Here is an 18,020-nt window from a genome sequence, read left to right as displayed (position 1 = left end):
TGAAAGTAGAGGAGAAGTGAAGATTGAGAACCAAGAACTGCCTAAGAGTGAGCATTTTCATTATTTAGGGTCGATTATCACAATAACAGTGGGGATTGATGCGGATGTGGTGGCCTATAAGATTAAGGCGGGATGGTGTAAGTGGAGAAATGTGTCTGGGGTATTGTGCGATAAACGAATACCCATTAAATTAAAAGGTAAGTTCTATAGAATGGCTATTAGACTAGTAATGTTGTATGGGATGAAGTGTTGGGCAACCAAGAAACAACATATAGATAAGATGAGTGTGGCTGAGATGAGGGTGCTAAAATGGATGTGTGGCAAGACTAGACAAGACAGAATTAGGAATGAGTGTATTCAGGAATGGGTAGGAGTAGCATCGATAAAGGATAAGTTGAGAGAGAATCGATTGATACATTTGGTCATATTCAACGGAGACCAACAGAGGCAATTGTGACGCGATGCGAGGCAGTGACGGTAGATGGAAGTGTTAGGGGACCGAGTAGGCTTAGATTAATGTTGGCTAGCGTTGTAAATAGAGATATGGATCTACTTAATTTGACTAACAAAATGGCCTTTGATAGAATCGCGTGGAGAAGAATGATTCATGTAACTGACTCCATTTGATAGGACTTAAGGCTTGGTTTGGTTTGATTTGATTTGGTATAGCATTACCTTAAATAATAAAAAGGTAAACTACCAATGGGTCCTAATAGTTTGACTTAATTTCCATCAAGTCCTATTAAAAATAAATCTTGATAAAATTGTCGCTAAAAATATTTTTTTTGTGACAATTTTTTATATATGTCGCTAAAAATTGACAATTAATGACTTTTTTTTATCATGATTTTTATAAATTGTCGCTAAAACTTACAATTAGTGACTTCTTTTAATGATAAATTTTTTCTATAGAGCCTATTAGACAATAAGTTCACTTATTAGGATTTGGACGTAAGTACCCAAAATAAAATGAGTGGTATCCTTTGATCACTTTTGTTACATTGGCAATTCATTACAAAGAGGCTGTACTTTTATTTTAATTTTCTAGCTTAACTCTCTTTCTTCTTTCTTTTTTCTAAAAATGAATTCCATAATTAAAGAATTTAAGACTGAAGAGTGAAGCTCAAGACTAGAGCAAGTCCAATTGATTCAAAGACGACAAACTTATTCTTGATAAAGGTAAAATCAAGCATTGCATTAGCAGATCATATAAATTTCATATTTGTTTAAAGTTCAAGTTGGACTAATATTGAGTTCAGATAATTTTGTTTGAGACTATAAACTAAAAGCCTGAAATATACATGAAAAAGACAAAGAAACCATAAAATGGTCAAATTGAATCTTCCATTACTTTTAACCAATATAAGCAAATGTTAACATACTATGCAGGTCCCCTTCTACGGTCCTTTCCCATAAGAATAAAAGCTATAAAAGAATACAAAAAACTAAAAGAAAAATAAAAACAAAAGATCTTCCTCCATACCCCCAAGCCGGGAATAACAGGGACAAATCAATCATTTTATTATTAAAAACTTTACTACACTAGCTAATGTGTGGTTGTTACCCAATCCAAAAAAAAAAAAAAATTTAGAGGACATATATTCCATGACACCAACTGTGTATATCATCTAAACTTGTCTCCAAGAAGGTTGATCTTGTCCTCGTGTATGAAAACAGAACCGATGGAATTTGCAACCAATGATGATTTCACTGGCTGATAATCTTTCACTTGCTATGCTTTTTGGCTTCGCTGTATAGGATCACTCCAGTGACTGTGAGTGAGTAGCCAAGCATCCCAGTAATGGAGACGGGATTTCTAAATATTAAAATCGAGACAACCACTGCCACGGCCCCTTTTGCATTTCCCAGTACCTGAAAGGATTGCAAATTATTTGTAATCAAGCAAAAATCAAAGTTTCTTTGAAGTTGTTACACGAGGGAATAAAAAACTGAGGAAAATGAAATAGAGATTGTACCATCCTTGGACTACTGGATGCATTCCAATACCAATATGACAATTGTCATACTTATTTATTTGTTTGATAGGTAATGTAGGGAGACTCGAACATCAGTCACTTCATTGGTGTTCTCTTTAAATTAATATAAACTTTCCCAGTTTTAAACAAAACATAAGATAAGATTTGAATGGTCAGAACAACTCCAGTCAGTAAGGAGAAGAATTGCTGCTAATGGTTAAAAAAAAAATGCCACCTCAAAATTAACATTAACTGAACGATAACTTTTTCCTAAGCATGATATGATGAACAATGGTGTTAATTGTTGGGAACCATACAAGCAAGTACATTTCCAAAGTCAAATCAAAGTAATGAAGTTTAAGAAACAATACCAGTTGACTGGATATGAGCTTCTTCACAGATAAGAGAAGTGTACAAGCAGTCACCAAATCTGCCCGTCTATTGCCTTTCTATCTTACTTTATATTGAAAATTATTGTCTTGAGTTTCAAGTAAACTATCCTACCTGTCTGCGCATGATAAGTTTTGACTACTGATCACTCCCTCAGAACTCTCAATAGCAATATATCATCAGAACAAGCCTCACTTAAAAAAGCCACAACTAGGAAACAAAATAAAGGTTTACACAAAAATTACGACACGGCTAGATATTCATCCTTAATTATTTTTCTTTCTATTTTCCAAGGTAAAATAGTGTTTTCCAAGCAGTGTTACCATAATACCCTAGTAATTACATTTTGATACACATGTTCCAAAACATGGTGTACACTTGTCACAAAACAGTAAATTTAGCGCTCCAAAAAATATTTTCCAATATAAACCTAATAAGTTGCCTTACGAGGAAAAACAAATCAAATAGTGAATTTTTTGAATGACAAATGTAAAAAATGGGTCATAATGTTCATAAAAATGTATTATAACCTTATTAATTTGAAAAAGAAAAGCAACATTTATTAGATGTCCAATTGTTAAAAGAAAATTGCTCTATAAGCACCCTTCAATTCTAAGAGTGCAAGTTTACTCCTATCGTCCTACATCACCACGTACCCAATCCTGTTCCACATACTCAAACAATTCACATTCCCCAGTAACATAGTTACAAAGTAACATAAATTTTATGCAATAGTATTTGGATGTATGATTAATTAGATCGCTAGACATACTTATTGGATGTATGATTAATTAGACATCTAATACTATTACCTAAGCATCAAGTAACAGGCACGGGTACATGACAGATTTTAGAAGAGTCCATGTAATAGAGGGTACCAACAGCAAGAAATGAATGTGATCCCCTTCCTTCAGCCACACATGCTTTTTGGAAATGTATTTGAGAATATATTGATACCTAAACCAGTGTCCTGCTGCTATAGTTAGCTAACATGAACATTAGCATCAAAATGTCCGGTTTTCAACAGAAAGACATGGCAGTTTAGTTCAAAATATATATTTATCCTTGTTGGTTTATAGAGTATCTGTGCATGATCCACTTGCCCGGATACACACTTTTTAAGTATAAAAATTATGGTAGAGCACTCTTTCAGGTTTCTGTTTCAGATTTATACATCATGAACAATTCACTTCATAATCATATAAATAAAACCAAAATCATAGAAAATCATAGATTGGGTCCTAAGAATTACATATAAGGAAACAAAAAGTATGGCAACGTAAGCAAATAAAAACATGAATCAATTCGGTATTCGCAACTGATTTCCCCTTGGGCCTTTTCCCTTCAGAATTATATTAATATGATCTCACACTTCATACACTCAAATAGGCCAAACTGATCCCCCACTTTTTCTTATTTCTTTAAGAAGTAACTCAGTGGTTTCTTCTTGGTTCAAGAAAATGATCTTTGAAAAAGTACCAATAGCAAACACAAAAACAGAAAGGGACGCATACCTGTAGAGTCAGAGCACTTGTGTGCTTTGTGACCAAAAAATTGGTCAGATTCACAAAATACGCCAAGGCAGAATTGAATAGCAAATACCATATGATCCTAATATCATCTCTTGCAAGGGACAGGGTAATACCAACTACATCTTCCTCCATGTAGAGTGTTGCAGGAAGTAGAAGTACAACAGCTATTGGAGCCATGTACATGAGGAGGTTCATAGAATTCAACTTTTCCCTGAAAAAAAGAAGAATTGAAATAAATTCAAATGAAAAAAAATGATGCCCCTTCTTATCTCAATTAAAATTGCGTAAGTACACACAAAAAGGTAAATTGTTCATTACCCTTCAGAAGAAAGCAAAATCCCTTGAAGCACTGTTTTAAGTGCCCTTGCAGCCGTAGCACCAACACACATTATAAACCCAAAAAGATGGAAACTTGGCTCACTCTAAAGGCATGAAAAAAGGGGAACAAAAAATTAGAAGCTAAAAAGTTTTACTCCAATAATACCATTCCAAGCGCAACATAATTGGCAGACCCAAAGTTCAAAGTATACTAATTAATCTAGCTCAGATTTATTACTCCCAACTCAATTACTAACATGTATCATCAACACCATAGCCTACCAACAAAATGAATATGTGACTGACATTTGAGAGTTCCACCACTAGGTTTATTTTTTCACATGACCACAAGTGCAAAAGATAAAAGATTCAGGACTTACATGATTTTGATATGATTACAAAAATGCTCTATTTAGCTGCTGGGAAAAAGTAGAAACCAAAAAAATAATAAATTTTCCATAATCTAAGAAACCAATGGATAAAAAGCTCTTCTCAAAGGAACTTGGTATAACAAATCAATTCAGTAACAGTGAGACTCCATTTTTACTAAGGGAGAGAACATAAAAAGACAAGAAATTCACAAATTTATTTTTCTTTTTGTTTTTTCTTCCCCCTGCTCACTTTACCAGTAAGGAGACTAATTTGGCAACGCTTTTTATCCCTTTTTCAGAATTCTTTTCTTTAGTGAACTTTTCAAATTTTATTTTAATTTCTTTTAGTGGAAGAATTTTAGATTCCTAATTTGCTTTAGCAAGGCGGTTTGCATACGTCTTGCACAGATTTACGTAATCAACACCCCTTTTATATATATAAATATATATTTCTTTTTTGTATAGTTTTTTTTTTTTGAAATAATGCTCAAATGTTTTTACATTTTAGTTTTATTAAAAGTCCATTAAGGGTTATTTTTAGGCTTATTTTTGCCTTTAATAAACTTTTTCAACTTTGAATTCATTTCAACTAAACGTCCTAAAAAAAGAAACAAAATTGATTTTTTTTTTTTTAAAGTTCACTAGAGACAAAAATAAATTACTTTTTGCACAAAATTTGACTTATTTTTGTTTTCAGTAAATTTTTTTTATAATTTTTTAAAAATATATATATTATTTTCAGAGTTATCTAGTCTTGACCAAAGTAAAATATTTTGATGTAATTTTAAAAAAAATTTACTATAAATCTATTATAAAAACAGAAAGCTCATTTCAGATTTTGTCCATTTCATTTTCAGTGACCTTTTCAATTTCTTTTTCAATGATTTTTAAAAAATTTAGGATTGTGTAATCAAGATATACCTAAAAAGTTTATTAAAAAAAAAATACGGACTGATTTTTTTTATTATTATTATCAAAAGAAAGGGATAAATGGCACTAGCTAGTTTAGAAAAAAATATAATAAAATCTACAAATTTGATATAATTACGTCAACCTTCAACTTAGTAGGGCTAAAGCAATCCGAACAAATGCAAATGATATGTAGATACGGGAATAAATAAAGAATAATATATTTAAATGTAAAATAGATACAATAATATCATTTTTCCGAGCAAGAATCCTCTAGAGTTTTTTTTTTCTTAAAGTTTTTTAGAGTGGTGCATTGTGTGGTTGAGATTTAATGATTTTTCAGCATTAAATCTCAACCACACAATATACTATTTTAAAAAACTTTAAAGATTCTTGGTCCATTTTTCCATCTATATGACATTGATGAAAAAATGTAAGAGAGCGCACCATAGTTATGTTAAATTTGCGAGTTCAATATACCATAATTTACCCACCAAAAAAAAAAAGGCTGAAGGCCAAATGATAGTACTTTTTTTTGTTTGCCCCTGTTCAACTTAAGTTTCAAATAACCCTTTTAAGTTTCAACAGTTGCAACAGCAACAGTGAACAAATTAACCAGCAATAAAAGAAATTATAAATTCAAAATAATTAAAGAAAAAAAAAATTAACAGCAAAGGTTGTTGATTGATTCATACCCCGCTAGCGATGACGACACCAGTAACAACAGGAATGAGAGTGATATAAGTAAGCCAAGCCTCCCTCTTCAACGTCATCAAATAGGCAAACACGGCTGTGAAAAACGGCGTCGTAGCGCCAATGGCCTGATTGAAAGAGACAGGCAAATATCGAAGAGAAATGTTTCCGCTAACAACAGAGGCACAAAAGACCATACTGAGGCAAGAGATCTTGATGAATTGGACTCTGGATCGAATAGTCTGCATTGGCACCATCTTCATCCACGCAATTGCGACGTAGCTGAGCAGAGAACAAGCCGTCATGTGACACATTGTGAGGAAGATCGGGTACTTGAATCCATAGTTGCTTAGCAAGTACTTGTTCAGCAATAATACCCCAATGTTTGAGGAGTACCAAGAGCCCACCAGACCGATCGTGAAGAACCGGCCTGAGCTCTTCGTCGAAGACATAATTGAATCCAACGAACTCAATGCAAATTTTTCCCTATCCTAGGGCTTTCCAAATTGAAAAATGCAGAGACTACGGAGAGAGAGAGAGATGTGAAAGGGATTTTGCGTGCTAGGACAGCATTAGGGTTAGAGAGAGAAACGAAGGAAGGAAGAGGAAGAGGAGCATTCGTGAATCTAGTCTAGAGAGAAAGAGAACAAATCGGCAATATAGATATATATGGTGAAAGAAAAAGAGAGGCGTGTAATTTGTGTGTGTTTCTGCGTTTGATTAATTAGAGGGTGTCGAGTTTTGAGGACGACCGACGACGATTATGCTCTCTGCGAAAGAGATAGAGAGAGAGTATAAAACCTGAGGGATTAGGTAAATTACACTGACCTCATTTAAAATTTTAAAAAAATTTAATAAAATTTATAATTGTGACGGAATTATATAAAGTTTTATTAACATTTAATCTGCAAGTCAAAAGTTCAGCCTACACTGTTATTATCATAATATTTTTACTAACTAATTTAATATTTTAAATTTTAAAATGATATAATTTTTTATTTAAATATTAATTTGTAATAAAATTAATATTTTTAATTTTTTTTTATTAAGATCTATTAAATAAGATTCAAATTGACTATACAATTGTTTAAATAAATAAAACAAATTTGTCGAAATTAACGTAAACAGTAATATGTTATTTGATTTCACAATAAAATATTACTGCGTATTAAAATAATCATTTATTATCTTTTTGAACGTGACATAATAACACAAAAAAAAAGTATAAATTAAATGAAACTTTATGAGTTCTTTTACTATAAGTTCACAAACAAATCAACAATAATAAACAAACAACCATTTAAATCAACAATTATTCAACAACAAATCAACAATAAAGATACATGTACAATGACCCTGTTTGGTAGAGCTGTGGAAAAGTGCTTATAGCTTATGCCTAAACAGCTTATAGCTTATAACTTTCAGCTTAAGCTGATTTCCAGCTTATTCTTAAAGCATCTCTTGCCCCACTCAAAGAATAAGCTGTTTTCTGACTTCCACAAAGCTATAAGCTATAAGCTATAAGCTAAACCAAACACATCAAAATAGCTTAAATTAAGCTGAAAGCTGAAATAAGCTAAAATTAAGCTGTACCAAACAGAGCCAATGTCATCCAAAAGAGAAAAATACATCTGATCCCAGTCTATGTTTGCTTATTCTTCTAAGGATTTTTTTGCGTAGCATTACTAAAAGAAACAAAAATGCTTGAAACTATTAATTAGTGGTATCATTAATGATGTGGCAATGGATCCTACCCACTGTCACAATGTTGTTGTGCTTTGTTTTTATTTATTTTTTATTTTTTAAGTGAATGTCAACTCATTAATGGTACTTTAGAGTATCACTTTTAGTGAAATATAGCATTTCTGTAAAAGAAATTGATAAAAAGAGACCAGACATAAAGCTACTTAGAGACAGAAAATGAAGAATTTTTTTATATTATTGTGGGGTGAACTCCACTTTGGTTCTACATTGTAATTTTCATCATTTTGACACAATTTTATACCATTAAACACTGAAAATTGTCTCTTTTCAAGGGATTTGTTATTAGAAACTGAATCATTAAGTTCTTCACAAGCACAAACATTTCCATTTATATTGCAATTTTTTCATTGTAATACCATATATTTTCATGAAATTACTCTTGAATTTCAATTAGTAACATCGTAACATGACATGCTAAGAATCATATGTTTCTTCAAGAAGAACTATTTCAACTCCAAAAGAAATTTCAATGGGTAGAGAGGGAGAGATAACGTGAGAGAGAGAAAATGAGAGAGAGTTGGAAATGGTGGAGAGAGAGAGAGCTAGCTGGATGCGTTAGTGTTATTAAGGGTTGGTTTGGAAAGTGGGTTAATTTTTTGATTTTTTGATTTTTTTGACTATTTTAGCCTAGGTTAAAAAGTTTAGTTTGGGAAGGACTTTTCGGTTTTTTGACTTTTTTGACTTTTTTTGTGAGAGAATAGTGTAATGATTATGGATTGGATGTGATGTTTTGTTTGTTATGGCTAAAATAGCCTATTTTATCTTTTATGACTAAAATAACCAAAAAAGCCCATAACCTATCTTCCCAAACAGAGCCTAAGCAACCTCAACTAATTACAAAAAAACATATTAAAAAGGCAAGATTGTCTAAAAAGAAATAAAAAAATATTTATGTGTCCTCAATCAAGTATAGGCCTCCAGGTGAGAGGATTTATGAAGGAAAAATTTATAAATTGTCCTTTTCACCAAAGAATGACCTCATGGAAAGATTTTGGCCAAATTTTCAAATTATAATACTAAACTACTTTTTTTATCAATAATTTGTTACTTATATGGATGAAAAATTGATTTTGTATCTCTTTTATATGAAAATGTATACTTTACATTATTTATTTTTGTGTTTTTGCATTATCTGAATTAGTTTCTATTTATTTAACCTTACTAAAGAGAGATCAATATAATTATATAAAAGTTATGAAATTTACTGTATTTTTTTTTTTAAATCACAAAGGAGGTCAATATAATTTATCATTTATTTTCTTTTTTCAGCTTGAAGACTTTGGTTTTTGGCAAAAAAAGTAAAAAAAATTATTATTATAAATTATCACACCACTCTCTCTATTTTTTATACATCTTGTCATAAAATAAAATAAAAAAATTAAAAATTATTTTAACTAAAATAATCAATTCCTAAACGCATCATGTTAAGTTTTTGAAACATTTCATTCAAACTGTGTGGTAATATTTTTATTTTTTTATTTTTTTTAACGAAAGAGATGTGGTTAGGTGCTACCTAATTCTATCCAATTTTTTTTAGGACTTGAATAATGTTATGGGTTTGAATAAAAATTTCAAAATTTAAATTAAATTTAAACTGAACTTGGACAAAATAACTAACGATTTGAAGAATTTGAAATTCGAATTATGTTTAAAAATGTTATAAACAATCGGGTCTCGCATCAATTTCTCAATTTTCATCCATCTCATTTCTTTCTTTCATCATACAAACACACAAATTTGTGGACAATTCAAGTAACCCGAGTTTTAATTTATTATGTTAGGGTTGGGATTAGACAGACAAGTTATACCACAAATCCAGCACTTGCAAATTTAAACGATTCTCAGCACAATTTAATGTGGGTCTAAACAACCTCCTAATCTAATTAAACCCGCTTGAATTGCACCATAAGTGTGAAATATATATATATATATATATATTTACATTATATTACAATTAAAAATAAGAATCTATCTACACAAGTTTAGTTGCAATATTTTCTTTATTTATTTTGGGCAGTTCTATTTATTTTTTATTTTTAAAGAAGAATTCTAAAGTGATGTTAATTACAACTCAATATGATGTTTAATTATATTTCAAATAAAAAATAGTTACATCCCATTATGATTTTTAATTATGTCTCAAAGTGATATTAGTTACGCCTTATTGTGGCTTTGATTATTTTTTTTTTACTTTTTCAGTCCATCTAATGTAGAATGTTTAAAAAAGTAAAAAAAAAAAAAAAAAATACTAAAGACCAAAAAACAAAATCACAAAAAACCAACTATATTTGATTTTTTTTTTTTAACTTTTTTAGTTTATCTAGTTAAGTAGCTTTTAAAAGTTTAAATTTTCTAAATTTTATATAAAAAAACTCACTAAAATAAAAATATATTAAAAAAAGTCAATTCAAACGATTTACAATGTCATTAATAAAATAAATAAATGGAAATATAGAATTAGGTAGAATGAAAAAAAAAGTATAGAAGCAGGGTTTGGTGGAAAGAAAAGGACTAGAACATTCAATTCTATTTATTTATTGTTTAGTGTTGATGTTTGAGTGGAAAAAGATTCCAATCGAACGTGGAGCACGAGCCCACGATGCCAATGGAGTAATTTTTGTAGGTAAGCAGGATTATGTGATATCTTTTATTATTGTAATTAATTTTAATAGTAGAATCTATTATATTTATATGTTGGATGTTTAAGAAATAATAAAAAGTATATATATTTATAATTGGTAGAAAATAAAATCATGTAATATTTTATTAGCATACAAAAATTTCTCCATTTAATGAGTACTTATGTTTTAAACACATATATTAAATAAATCAAGAAACAAAAATATATATTTGAATGAATAAAATTTATTGATAGTAGGCACTTTTAAAAGATATTATGGGTTCGTTTGGCATGAAAGTTTGGGTTGGGTAAAAATAGAATTCTTAGTTTAATAAGATAAAATGTCACATTTAAATCATAATAATTTTATTTTTTCTCTCATAAAAGTCAAAAAGGCTAAAAAGTTTTTTCCAAACGAATCTTTTTAATCCTAAACTAAAAAAAATTAAAAATCTAAAAAATCAAGTCACATCCCAAACAAAGGCTATACAACTCATATGTCACACATAATTAGCATGGGCGAAACAGGAAATACAATCTAGGGTAAGAATAGAAACAAATTCACTACAAAATTAAGATGTTCACTATTATTGTAATTTTTCATTGTGATTAGAAATATATAAAGTAGTCATTCCTCTCAATTATAAATATATAGAAATTAAGGCAATAGGACACAAGTGTATTGAATAATCAGTGTCTATTATTTATTAGAATCTATACTATCCCAACACTATATACTAGGGTAATCGCGGATCAATTTTGGACGATTCGGTTTGCGATTTGAACCTGCCTGCATGTTTGCGGTTTGGGAAAAATTGAAGCCGCAACCGCCGCAGTACTGGTTGCAGTTTATGCGGATAAGGTTCGCGGATATGTGGGCAGCTTGGAGATTGAATTTTTTCCTTTAAAAAACAAAACTTTAGCCTGTTTTCTCCTATTATTTTAGAACATCAATAATTAATGAATTAAAACTTATAAAATTTAAAACACAACAAAATCAATTCTTAATACAAGCAAAACATTCAAAATCTTAAATTTTTAAATCAAATCATAAACTAACACAAGCACATCATTCTTTACATTAGGAATCTATAGAAGAATCATTCACACATTCAATAATCTGTTCAACAGGCAGACATGAATTTTCTCTATAAAAAATCCTCATTATCTGCTCTTTACCACTTAAAACTTTTTCAGCAGCAGAATGTAAATGCTAGACAACTTCGAAGTACTAATACTACTTGAGGTACAATAGAACATTAGAGCATAAAAAGTTGATGGAGTTAGCATTGCTTGTTTATTTTACCTTTGGAGTGCCGAACGCTGATGCATTTCTCTTCTTTGATCGCTCCAAAGCTTTGATGGTCCAGATTTTTAAAATATATATATATATATAGATGCGGGCGGATGAGTGCGGGTAAAACCCGTAACTTGCAAAATAGAAAAAATCCTAAACCGCATTCGACCCTAACAATTTTGTGAAACCGCCCTAATAGGCACAGGTGGTTCGGATTGGACAGTTTTCGCGAGTCAGATAACCCTATGCTCAGCCCTATTATATACATCTTAATAATTTTTTTGTCTTTTTATGAAAAGATATGCAGAAAAATAAAGAAAATGATGTGATAATTTATAATAACGTTTTGACTTTTTGACAAGAGTGAAAGTTGCCAAACGAGGTGTTGAACTCTCAAACGCAAATTAAATAGACAATAAAATACAAAAAAGCTAGCGTCTCAGAATTTGGGACCCCGAATGTATCCAAAATTATTTAAGTGATGGATAATAAATTGATGAAATGTGAGGTTCACATATGAAATAAATATGAATTGTTGACGTGAAATTTTAGATAATTTCTAAATTTTTATGTTGAGAGCCGTAATGTTACCAAAAGAAATATAAAATACATATAATTTTATAAAATTTGGTGATAGAATGAGCTTTTAAAAAAATCGGCGATGATTCGTAGCTCGAATTCGAGGCTCGAATTTGGCTCGAATTCGTCGGAGTCGGAGTCGGAGTCGGAGGAGGAGGGAGGAGGAGGAGGAGGAAGGGGGAGGGAGGGGAGGGGGCCATAAAAATGGCTGGAGGAGGAGTCGGGGCCGGAGGCGGGGCTGCGCGGAGCTGCGGCGTGCTGCGACGGGGACGGCGGGCGGAGGCGGCGGAGGCGATGAGCTCCTCGCGACGAGGACGGCGGGCGGAGGCGGGGGAGCTCCCTCTCTCCTCTTCCCCTCTGTTCCTGGTTTCAACGAAGAAGACAAAGAAGAAAAGAAAGAAAGAAAAGGAAGAAAAAGAAAGGGAAAAAAAAAATGTAAAACGACGTCGTTTTACAGATTGGAGCCAAAAGTCGAGCCAATTATTCGAGCTACCAGGAATTATCCTAAAAAAATTTATCTACTCATGTACATTCTATCTCGGATTCCCAACTATATATTGGTAGTGTTGATGTTGAGTGAACAGACTGGAATTAATGAGAAACTAATAATGAGGAGTAAAACAGAGGAGAATGGTGATTAAGGTCTCGTTTGGTAATATTATTTTTTAATTTAAAAAGTTAAAAAAATAAAAAATTATTAAAAAAGTTAAATAAAGTTAACAATTTTTTATCAAAAGGTTAATGATTTTATTTTGTCTCTACTTTTTGCACATCTTTTCGTAAAAAACTAAAAAGTCATTCCAAACATATTAGTTTTTTTTTTTTTTCATATTTTAGTAAAAAAAAACTAAAAAATTACTAAAATAACATATTCCCAGATAAGGCCTAAGAGTTATAAAATTAGAATTTTAATTTTTGTTTTAGTTATGTGATATAGGAAAAAAAATTACAAATAAGCAAACATAAATATCACATTACATGATAGATTTCACCATTGGAGCTCCTCCACATAGAGCTCTCAATCCTTGGATTGGACTCTCAATTAAAGCTCTCAATCATTTTTTAACATAGAAGGGTGTTTGTTTGGGATGATTGTATTGGATTCTATGTCTAATTTATTATGAAATTTATTATGCGGTTAAAAATTTAAAGGCCGAATTAAGAGTCACACCGGATTATGTATTTCATATGAATTATACTAAGGATCTTAAATAAATTATTAAATTTTTTACCAAACTTTTTACATGGATGTGAGACCCACACGCATGTGATTTGTGTGGGTCTCACACCCATGTGAGAGATTTGATAGAAAACTTGTTAATTTATTTGACATTCATAGCATTTTTCATTTCATATATATTGACTATTGTGTCTTAAGAGATGTGGGATAGAAATGGTGAAATTAGAATCTCATAGAATTAAGTTATATAACAACATTGCTCTCCAAGTATTTGATTTCATTATGTATTGTGCTTAGTAAAATAAAATAAAATAAATTTATTTAATTTTTCTTGATGTTTATTTATTTAATTTTTCAAATAAATTTTTATAGATGTCTTATTCTAAATTTTTGTTGATATTTTATTTAATTTCTTATTAATTTTTTTATTTAATTTTATTTTTTTAAAATAAATTTATTTAAAATTTTATTTTAAAAATAACATAAATTTTTATTGATGTTTTATTTATTTAATTTTAAAAATAAATTTATTTAATTTTTAAAAAATAAAATAAAATAAAATTTTATTTAATCTAGCTAAAAAAATTAAAATATTAAAGACACATTTAGTATTGTTATTACTTATTAAACAATTGACAATGATAAAATAGTTTGTTGAGCATTTATCATTCTTCATAATATACTAATCCCATAAGAAAACAAACTTCCAACCAAATAATCTAGAGACTATACATCCTATGATTAATAATTCAATGAATTACAATCCTCACTCATCTAGTTCGTCCAAATAAATAGGGTGAAAAACTGTGACTTTTCTTAAGGTGTCATCTCAACTTGAGAGAGTATTTGAGTTTAATAGGCCCATTTTTTAACCAATTTCGATGATTCAAACCGTTCACTTTTTAGGACTCATTGACTAAAATATTTATGTGAAAAATCAAGATGATTGGATATCGATAACTATATATTTGAATCATATATATTTTAAAAAAATAGATGACAAATATAATTTCAATAATAACCATTTATGTTTGTAATATAAATTTGATTCAAATATATAGTTACTGATGTTCGATTATCTTATTTTTACATGAATATTCTACTTAACAAATTCTAAAATGTAAACGGTTCGAATCATCGAAGTCAATTCCAAAATGGATGTATTAAGTCTAAATGCTCTCGCAAGTTGAGATGACCAACACGAGAGATGCTCAACCCAAATAGAACACGAAGGGTTGGCTTTCTCTCAAGTTGGTTATCTCAACTTGAGAGAACATTTGGCTTTGGTAGACCCATTATAAAACCAATTTAGGTGATCTAAATATTCATTTTGTAGGACTCCTTGAGTAGAATATCCATGCAAAAAATAAGATGATCAGACATCAGTAGCTATACGTTTAGATCAAAATTGTATTACAAAAAATAGATGGCTATTCTTGGAATTATATTTGTTGCCCATTTTTGTAAAACAAATATAATTCAAACATATAACTATCGATATCCAATTATTTTGATTTTTTGCACGAATATTCTATTTAACAAGTTTTAAAATGTGAATGGTTTGGATAAGCAAAATTGATTCCAAAATGAGAGAGAGAGAGAGAGAGAGGGGGGGGGGGTGTGGTACCACTCCAAAAACACTTTTTAAAATCTTTCTTATTCAATAATGTTATAAACATTAATTAGTGTACTAATAAATATACATACCAACAAAAACACATACAATCATCTATGGCTTGACATGCAACCCAATTAATATTGTGTCTAATTAATATATTTGTTAATAGGCTAGTTAGTATTTATTTCATAAATACCTCTTGATTTCCATTGTATTTGTTTGGAGTCTCCTTCTTCTATTTTAAAAATGTATTTGTTATTTATATTGTAATGTGCAACAACAAATCAAAATACAACCCTACAATGAAAGTGATGGCTTTACAATTATCAAACAAAAATGAAAGTGAAATAAACAAAAAAAAACAAAGAGAGTAAAGTTGTAGAAAAGAAGAAGATGATTTTAATAAATATGTCTGATTCCAAGTATGCTTGTGGTTTCCATTAATTAGTAATTAGGCATGCAGCCAAACCTCTCTATTAAGAATCTTTTCTTTTTTCTTTTTTCTTTTTTTCATACTAAAATCATAAAACAAAAAGTCGTCTATGGCTGAAGTACATGTAATCAATGAATAACTGTAATTTGATGCATACATCATGGGATGTTTAAATTACATTATTTAAAAAAAAATAGTTTCTCCAAAATTTCACACAAAGGTGCTACCAACGTTGTCAACTATGCTAAATAAAGTGCCCATCATGTTAAGGTATAAAAATAATAAACAAAACTAGCAACATTCATTGAATATTATGCTTCATCTTCTATAAAAATAACTCAGGTTCATGAATGGTAACTCATCAAAACCAAGAATTTAATAGAGATTCTTTCTCTAAAAAAATTACTAATAGAGATGTATAAAGAGTTCAGATCTTCTAAAACAATTGTGAAATTAACTGGACAATAAAAAATTTATTAGATCATATATGTGTCGACATTTTACATAAAATGATATTTGTGGTACATAATTAAAGTGATGTATTGTTATAGGAAAGTGGTTTTTTGTTTACATTTTTTTTAGTCATCACATAAGAGGTCGTCTAAACTTATCTTTTGGATAAAGTACAAATACATCCTTTAAAATTTATTTAAAATATGAATTACTCTTATGGTTTAGAAAATTATAAATATCCCTTGTCAAGAAAATTTATTTAACAAAATTAATTAAGAAAATAAAATTTCTAACCGCTCTCATATGTAATGATAAAATTACATGAATTATTAATTAAAATAATTTTTGATATCATTAAAAACTATTGATTGACCTAATGGTTTATTAATAAAATAGTCATTTGTTATGAAATTATAAATTTTAAGGGGCAAAATATAATTTCTTGAAGTACAGTGACAAATTGTATTTTAATTTTAGAAAGTGTGTTTATTTTTTACCTATCTTTTTTTACTGCGTACACATTTAGGAGTGGACACTACACCAAAGTAAGCTGACAGTGTAATTAGTAGAAAATTTAGAATTCAATAGGAATATTCTATCATTTTTTTATTAGTTAACGTAAATTTACTTTACAATTAATTTTATAATTTGATTAGAGAGTATTTGAATTCATAAAGTAGAAGTGGAATATTTAGGTTTAGTACATTGGACTACTTGAGTTAATTGAATATAAAATAGATAAATTAAAGGCTGAGAATGGTGCTAAGGCCAAGTTTGGGAAGACTAAAAAATTGAGGTTGAAAATATGGATGTTTTGGTTAATTTTTTGACTTTTTATTGAAAAATGTGTAATAAAAAATTGTAAAAATTGATTTGTAGGGAAAAATTTGAATTGGGAATTGTGCAGCCGTAATTGTTGACTTTTGATGAATAGTGTTAACTTTTTAACTTTTTGAGTAACTTTTTAACTTTTTAACTTTTTTTAAAGTCCCCAAACTTGGCCTAAATGTAAACACACTTGAATGAAATAATATTATGATGGGAGGGAGTTATTGATCAAGAATGGGTTTGTTTACAATGTTTGTTAATACTCGAAAACGTTTACTACACTCTTATAACTGTAAACTTTTAACAAGGTTTCTCTCTACTCAAAAACTTGTTTTTGATGTCATTATTGATTTTTCCAATAAAGTTTTTCAACTTGAGTACTCCAAATCCTTACAATTAAGATTGACCAAGAATAACTCTTCAAACAAAAATGATAAATTGTTAGCACCATAAATCTGTAATTTTTATTATTATTTATTATTTATATAATTACAGGACACGTGGCATTCTCTTATTTATTTGGAAGTTAAAAGAAGTTATAGAGATAATGGAGAATATGAAGGACAAAGTGGATGAGTGGGAGGACAAAGTGGATGAGTGGAAGGACACATGACAAGACAAGAATGAAGATGGAAGAAATGGGTAGTTACCAAGTAGCTATTGTTGTATTTTTTCTTCTATAAATAGCCATTAATGGCTACATTGCAAAGGATCCAAAATTCATAATCAAAGACACTTGATTTCAATATTTCTTGTTATTTTCCTTATCTTAGGAGTAGTTTAACATAGATTTATATTTCGAAGCATTTATTTTCAGCATTTCCATTTCGAAGCATTTTATGCACTTTCTTTTCGAAGCGTAGGAGTAGAGGTAAGTAATTATTACTTTGATTGTTCACTCAATCATCTTTCTCCGTCCCTTTTTCTTCTTTTACTTTTTCTTTTTGCTACACTTGGCAAATTTGAAGTCCTCTTCGTTGAGGCAAAAGAACCGTCAACACAATCGCTTGATAATTGGCTTGAATTTAATCTGGATTTTTCAATCCTTACTGGCACGCT

The 18,020-nt window shown here is 29.8% G+C and overlaps 1 protein-coding gene across 1 annotated transcript; it reads right to left on the bottom strand.

Annotated features, from left to right (window-relative positions):
* Positions 1 to 1,327: 1,327 nt before the first annotated feature.
* LOC114274905 (putative sugar phosphate/phosphate translocator At3g11320) lies at positions 1,328 to 7,061 on the bottom strand. Its single transcript, XM_028216883.2, has 4 exons — positions 6,192 to 7,061; positions 4,217 to 4,320; positions 3,881 to 4,109; positions 1,328 to 1,872 (listed from the first exon to the last, which is right to left on the bottom strand). Exons 1-4 carry the CDS (start codon positions 6,639 to 6,641, stop codon positions 1,726 to 1,728), a joined length of 930 nt encoding a protein of 309 aa, XP_028072684.2. The 5' UTR covers positions 6,642 to 7,061; the 3' UTR covers positions 1,328 to 1,725.
* Between the last annotated feature and the right edge of the window lie 10,959 nt (positions 7,062 to 18,020).

Source organism: Camellia sinensis, chromosome 1 (assembly GCF_055761805.1).
Source record: "Camellia sinensis isolate YWXY chromosome 1, ASM5576180v1, whole genome shotgun sequence".
In the NCBI taxonomy this organism is placed as follows: domain Eukaryota; kingdom Viridiplantae; phylum Streptophyta; class Magnoliopsida; order Ericales; family Theaceae; genus Camellia; species Camellia sinensis.
Note: the sequence above shows the minus strand (reverse complement) of the source record. Positions and strands in the feature narration are given on the sequence as shown.